The sequence below is a fragment of the Trachurus japonicus genome, chromosome 12 (assembly GCF_045865225.1).
Source record: "Trachurus japonicus isolate A0001 chromosome 12, Traja_1.0".
NCBI lineage: Eukaryota > Metazoa > Chordata > Actinopteri > Carangiformes > Carangidae > Trachurus > Trachurus japonicus.
The window spans coordinates 5,941,077-5,947,430 of NC_140918.1; the positions used below are offsets into that span (position 1 = coordinate 5,941,077).

The following is a 6,354-nucleotide window of genomic DNA, read 5'->3' on the forward strand; positions in this document are numbered from 1 at the left end:
GTGGGGTTGATTTTAATTATTTACTTACATTTACATACACTTCCCCGTCTATGGTGACATATTTTTTAATTATTTGGTTTTATTTAGTGTCAGCAAAGTAACACATCACATTCTGAATCTTATTTTGTGTTATTCACCTTACTACAAAGAGTAAAAACTACATTATATGTCAATGAAAAGTGGTGAAGTAGTGGCAGGAAGTAGTATTACCCCGGCCCCCCATCACCCCCTGCTCTGCCCCCCCCCCCCCCCCCCCCCCTGCAGCAGAGGTCCCAGGTCGTGACCCGGGACCAGGACTGGGCCAGACCTTGTTCCTGTGCGTCCAACCATGTGGCGTGGAGGGTCTGCCGGGTACAAAGAGACTCTCCCTCCCCCCTCTCCCCTCCTCATTTAATCATCTTATCTGACCGGAGGAAGAGCTGCAGAGCTGCAGACCCACCGGACCCACCGGCCACGCTCCTCCACCACCACGATGACCGGACACTCTCTGTGAACTTTACGTTTACATTTCATCCTTATCTTTTTTTTTTCTTCTTCTTCTTTATTTTTGATGCAAAGTGATCAGCAGAGCAGACGAAGCGATGGATGCGCCCCCACAGACAAAGACAGGTATCTCTTTAAAAAAAAAAAAAAAAGAAAAGGAAAGAAAAACGTCTCCAGCTCCTGTTTGACTGCAAACTATAAGAAACTTTAACGTAAATAAACGTGTTTTGTTTTTTTTAATTGCACGAAACTGCAGCTGCGTTAATGCAAAGTGTCACTTCACATGATATAAGTACACCGAGTTAGGTTGTTTACTTTTTTTTAATGTGGCGTAAAAAAATATCTGGAGACACTTTATCAAAATGTGAGAGGAAGCAGTTCACGTTGTTTAAAATAAACGTTTGTTTTTATTATTATTTTTTTTTAAACTAGTTTTTAAAGTGTAGTTTGGTTATCTCCTGCTTTCTTACTGTTTGACTGCAAACTTTAAGAAACTTCTACGGAAACAAACACGTTTTTCTTTTTCCTTTTAGCTGCACGAAGCTGGAGCTGCTTTAATGCAAAGTGTCACCGAGAGATCATTTACTTAAAAAAATAAAAATAAAAAGTCATATATTTTTTTAAATATGGCTTAAATATAAATATATATGTATATAAGAAGACACTTTTAAAAAATGTGATAAGAATAATAAATTAAAAAAAAAAAATTCTAAACTTGTTTTAAAAGTGTACTTTGGTGCACGCTTTCTGATAAATATGAACGTGGATTTGTTAAATATGTGTGTGTAGATTACGCCGCTTTCACCGTCAAAAAAAAAAAAAAAAAAAAAATGCCGTTTGTTTTTTTTTTAACCGTTTTCCTCTGATTAAACCCCGCAGCAGCAGCCGTGTTAGAAAGAAAGCACAGTGGGTGTCAATATAAAGTGACGGCCATATTTGCCGGTGCCGCTGTTGTAAACAAAAAGTGAGAGACAGACAGACGCTTCACTGAATTTCGGGTCATTTTTATTTCTTTAATTTACAATGTCTTTGGGAATGTCTTATAAACCCAACGTCCACCAACACATTCCGGGAACTTCTGGGAACCAGGGTAAGGAGAAAACGTGGCGGAAAATCAAAGTATCCGTCGGTTAAATCGAGTGTTAAATTCGGGGTCTCGGAGAATACCTGGAGAAAGACCGTGTCTGTAGTTTTTTGTCCAGTTATATATATAGGGTCAGATCCTGGGAGCTAGGCTAATTCATATCCGCCATTATTACTAATGTAAAAGAGCGCCATCCGTGTTCGCAGGCGGCCGCTTACGACCGTTGGGGATGTAACGTTAAAGAACGACGAGGCGGCGGTTCCGTTAAGAGCCGTTAACCGTTGTCCCGGGTCTCCGGTCCCGGTGCCGTTACGTTACACGGTGACAAAAATGTATCACTTCTGTCTTCTTGAGCCAGCCCTTGTTCCGTTTCCTCCATGATGCTCCTTGCGCGGTCGGTCGGGGAGCTGCTGCTGATCGATCTTGCCTCTGAATTATTTTTTATGGCTCTTCGAGGACATCTCGCGACCGAGGCGGGAAACTACAACAGCAGCAGAAGCCGACACGCGAACAAACAACGCGGCAGGGGATAGTAAACGGTGCTGCTAACGGCAGGCGAACAAAGCGGCAGCGGCGAGGGAGCAAACGGCTGCTACAGTAGGCGAACAAAGCGGCAGGGGAGCAACGGCTGCCTGCTACCGTACCGGAGGGGGGGAAAGAAATGAAAACCGACAACTACTAGACAATCTGGGGGTTTTTGTGGGGTAAACATGGGTAGTTTACCCCCCCATTCGGAACCAGCTCTTAAATCAGATGTAAAAACCAGTAAAACAACAGTGTATTGATACTGTTCCAGGTTGAAATGGTGCATTTAAAACGGCAGCAGGAGACAAAGGGCCACTGGGCATTGACATGTAAAAGGTCCTCCACCTCTGCTACAACATAACAACAGGGACATTCCTGCATTTCTTTGTGGTCTTGTTTTACATACAGTTTATTTTTTAATGGTTATTCTGCATCCGTTTCTGCCTTTTCCATCTTTATGGACATTTTTCTTACATTTCTGATTATATGGGGGGCAAATTGGTGTCATTTTCTGGTTGTTTTTTGTATATTTGTGGTTGTTTGAGTTGTCTGATTTCCCAGCGTTAAATGTAAACGGTCACTCCAGTCCATTGGCCCGAAGGCCCATGGGATTTAAAGCTTGGTTGACACATGCTTAGGCCTATCTTATTGTCATTAAGATAGGATAAGGGAAATCTATTTGTCTGTTAGCTTATTATTACATTAGATTTTGTGTATTGCCTCTTTTGTTTTGAGTCTCTTTCTTAGTAAGTTAGTCTGACTTCCCAACAACAAAGTTAAAGGATCGCTCTCCCAGAGGTCCAAGGGGTCAGAAGGCCCCTGGGATGTTTCCTGCTGCTTGACGCTCATTTTGCATCTCATTAAGACTCATTCTGGGCCAATTTTTTTGTCTTTATGCGTCAATTTCTGGTTGGTTTTGTGCTTGTTTGTACCTTTTTGTTGTCGTTTTCAGTCGCTTTCTTTTTTCTTTTTTACAGTCGTCCAACATCCCAGCATAAAATGTAATCAGTCACTCTGGTCCATCGGCCTGAAGGCCCGTGGGATTTAACCTGCTTTATTCGTGCCTGAAGGATACATTTTGTTTTACAGGACTGATGTATCTATCAGTCCATCTTTGCTGTCATTTTTACATACATTTCTAAACATTTTGTGGTTATTTTGCATCTTTTTTTGTGTCGTTTGCTAGCCCACTGACTTCCCAACATCTAAGGTTAAGGATAACTGCGTCCCCGGGGCCTCAGGGGTCACAGCGCCCCTGGGATTTTCCCTGCTTAATCCATGCTTTAAAGGATAGTTTTACACTTTTACAGGCCTGTCGTCGATCAATAAATCAGCAATGAATCAAGTTTTGCCTGTTGATCCTGCTGCACCTACGTATGTGACTCCATAACATGAACTGTAGGAGTGATTATAGGAAGTAAAACCAGTTCCAGTCGTCATATGAATATCCAACTGTTTACTGAACCTATATGTTTGAGTCATCAGAGTCATAGTCGTGACTCTTGGGGCAAATAGAAGAACTAAACACCAAGGCCCTGATGTGGGAACGCCCCTCAATTCATCTGGAATTAACAGTTTGATCATGTGACTAACAGTAAATGGTTGATTTGCTGCTCTAAACTTTACTTTTGTTGCTGTGTTTGGAAACAGTTGGGAACCTCCAGTCTCCCTCGGCAGCTAACTTGGCCACGTTGCAGTCGTACCGGCCCCTACTGAGCGACTATGGGCCTCCGTCTCTGGGATTCTCACAGGTAACGTTGTCACAGACTGTTTCCATTTAGTGTTTTCTAACTCATCAGTTTGTCACTATAACTTACACAAAGTCTGTTAGATATTTCACACAGTTTTTTCCATGTTTCATGTTACGTTACTTTTAGTTTTTTGAAACTTTCTTTTTATTCAAGTTTTCAGTTCTTTTTTTTCAACAATGAAACAGAAAGAAAGAACAAAAACATACAGAACAGACAAGTTGACATAGGCCATACATTAGAGCAAACTGGAGTTATCATTCACACAGACAATGATACACGTTAAAGAATATGAAGTCCACTTTTCCCAGTACTTAGTACACTGTTCAGCCTGTAGTCTTAGGGTGAAGGTCAGGTTTTCCATGCATTGTATTTCATAGACAATGGTGATCCAGTCGTTCCTTGATGACAAATTTGTCTGCAGCCATTTCCGTGTAGTGTCCTTCTTGCTTGCAGCCAAGAGCAGTTTATAAAGGTGGTTGTCCTGAGCCGTAAGTCCTACTGGGATTTTACACAAGTACAGTGTAATAAAAGAAAAATCAACTTTTAAACCAAAGATTGAATGAATTTCTCCATAAGTTCTTGCTAATATGGTTGAATAAGGGGGCAAGTGGTCGGCCATTGTCTGTCCACACTGTCTCCAGCATTTATCCTGTCTGTTACTTTAAAAAAGTAATTAGTTATAGTTGCTTGTTACTTCCCCCAAAATTAACTGAGTTAGTAACTGAGTTGCTACATTTTATAAAGGTAACTAATTACCAGGACAAGTAACTATTGTGTTAAAAATAAAATGCTCAAATATGTGAAATTCCTTGGACTCGCCCCCCCAACCTCCTGTTTATCTGGAACTAACCAACTCACTCCTCTCATTCCTCCGCTCATACATACATAACGTTCACTTTAACAGACTAATTTGTGACGGGACTTCTTGAGTCCAGTAGCGGCACATTTTATTGTCAGTAAAGGCAACAGTAAAAAGTAGCGCCGTTATTTTATAACGCTGTTATTCCCGTCACTGACAATAATCAATATAATCATTATTTGCAGCCCTGATTGTTGATTTCTATATCAAATATCAAAGTGAACACAGTTTAAGTATCTTTAGGGATTACTAACAGAAGCATAGAGAGTTAATGTGAGGCCAAACATACATAAATACATCACCTGCTGTATCTTGTCTACAATAATTCCCAAGTTTTCACATACTCATATTTGCTTTTTTCATGTAATATATTTTTGTCTTTCTCTGCATTTAGTTTGTCTTAACAAACAAAAGCTCATTATAACAGCCCGTATAAAGTGCTATATGTATGTTTTGGATGAGTAGAGGTGATTTTCAGAATGCTTAATAACGTTTTTAATGATAATACATATTCAAGAGTGTACTCAAACACATCCTTAATTAGTTTTGATGCAGTTAGATTTATTTCTTGGTTATTGTGTTTCCCCTCTGACCTCTGGACTCAAACCTCCACTGTTACACCCTGAATTAGTTTTGTTTTTCTGATCATTTAAACTTTCTGAAACGCTGAACCTGGCTCGTCTTGCTGTGTTTGTTCTTCCATCAGGGTTCGACTGGAAGCCAAGTGCCTCAGAACAAATATGCAGAGCTGCTGGCCATCATCGAAGAGCTGGGCAAGGAGATCAGGCCGACGTACGCTGGAAGCAAGAGTGCAATGGAGAGACTGAAAAGAGGTAAATGTAGATGTAGATACTTGTCTGTGAGTGTGTGATGTATAATTCATCCAGTTTGTTAATCTAAACCGTCCTCGTCTCTCCTCCTCCTCCTCGCAGGAATCATCCACGCCAGAGGGCTGGTGCGCGAGTGCTTGGCTGAGACGGAGAGAAACGCGAGGTCCTAGCTACAGACCCACATTCCTCCCTGCAAGAAGAACTAACAACAACAACAACAACAAGTGTGCGTCTCATGAAAACAATAAATAACTTGCATGGCATTTCCTTTGAGAGGAGGAAGTAAATGAACAAAGGATGGAAAAGCAAGCTCCTAGAGGATTGAAGAAAAGAAAAGAAAAGAAAAAAAACAGTAACAGTTCCTGACCCCTAAGGGTGCTGGAGGATCATTTAAATCATTTGTGGGTTATTGGAAATCAAACGAAGGGTATCATGTGTTTTTAACGCCCCACTTTTGGGGGATCTTACTTTTGACTTCATATTTAAAAAGCATTGGTTTATGCATGCGAACGGGCCCGGGGGGGCAGGGTGGGGCGGGCGGGGGTTAATTGTAGACACTGCATGGCTTGTACAGGGGTAGACGGACGGAAACGGCTTCTTTTTGATAGTATTTGGTCTGTTTTTCAGACCCTTATAACACACGGGACTGAGTGAGCGGGCGAGCGAGCGACAGAGATGTGCCAAATGCATCGGTTCATTCGTGTCGAGGTTGATTTTGGTATTAAAAAAAAAAAAAAGAAAAAGAAAAGAAAAGGAAAATGCTGTTACTTGCATCTTTGTATGTATTTATTACTCAGTGTAATAAATTGTATTTTCAATACA

At 41.0% G+C, this 6,354-nt stretch overlaps 1 protein-coding gene across 2 annotated transcripts; it reads left to right on the plus strand.

The window, feature by feature from the left end:
- The first annotated feature begins 460 nt into the window (after window positions 1-460).
- On the plus strand, window positions 461-6,354 carry cdk2ap1 (cyclin dependent kinase 2 associated protein 1). Of its 2 annotated transcripts, none has more exons than XM_085792755.1 (4): window positions 461-609; window positions 3,743-3,843; window positions 5,409-5,535; window positions 5,635-6,354. In XM_085792755.1, the coding sequence occupies exons 1-4, from the start codon at window positions 582-584 to the stop codon at window positions 5,700-5,702; spliced, it is 324 nt and encodes a 107-aa protein (XP_085648881.1). In that variant the 5' UTR covers window positions 461-581; the 3' UTR covers window positions 5,703-6,354. The 2 variants fall into 2 exon arrangements, with proteins under 2 accessions (XP_085648881.1, XP_085648880.1); XM_085792754.1 differs by lacking the exon at window positions 461-609 and adding an exon at window positions 1,383-1,573.

Coding starts and splice junctions, on each gene's coding strand:
- cdk2ap1 (XM_085792754.1), top strand. CDS start 1,507: ATGTCTTTGGGAATGTCTTATAAACCCAACGTCCACCAACACATTCCG. Junction 3,844..5,408: donor CGTCTCTGGGATTCTCACAG/GTAACGTTGTCA, acceptor TTCTTCCATCAG/GGTTCGACTGGAAGCCAAGT. Junction 5,536..5,634: donor AATGGAGAGACTGAAAAGAG/GTAAATGTAGAT, acceptor TCCTCCTCGCAG/GAATCATCCACGCCAGAGGG.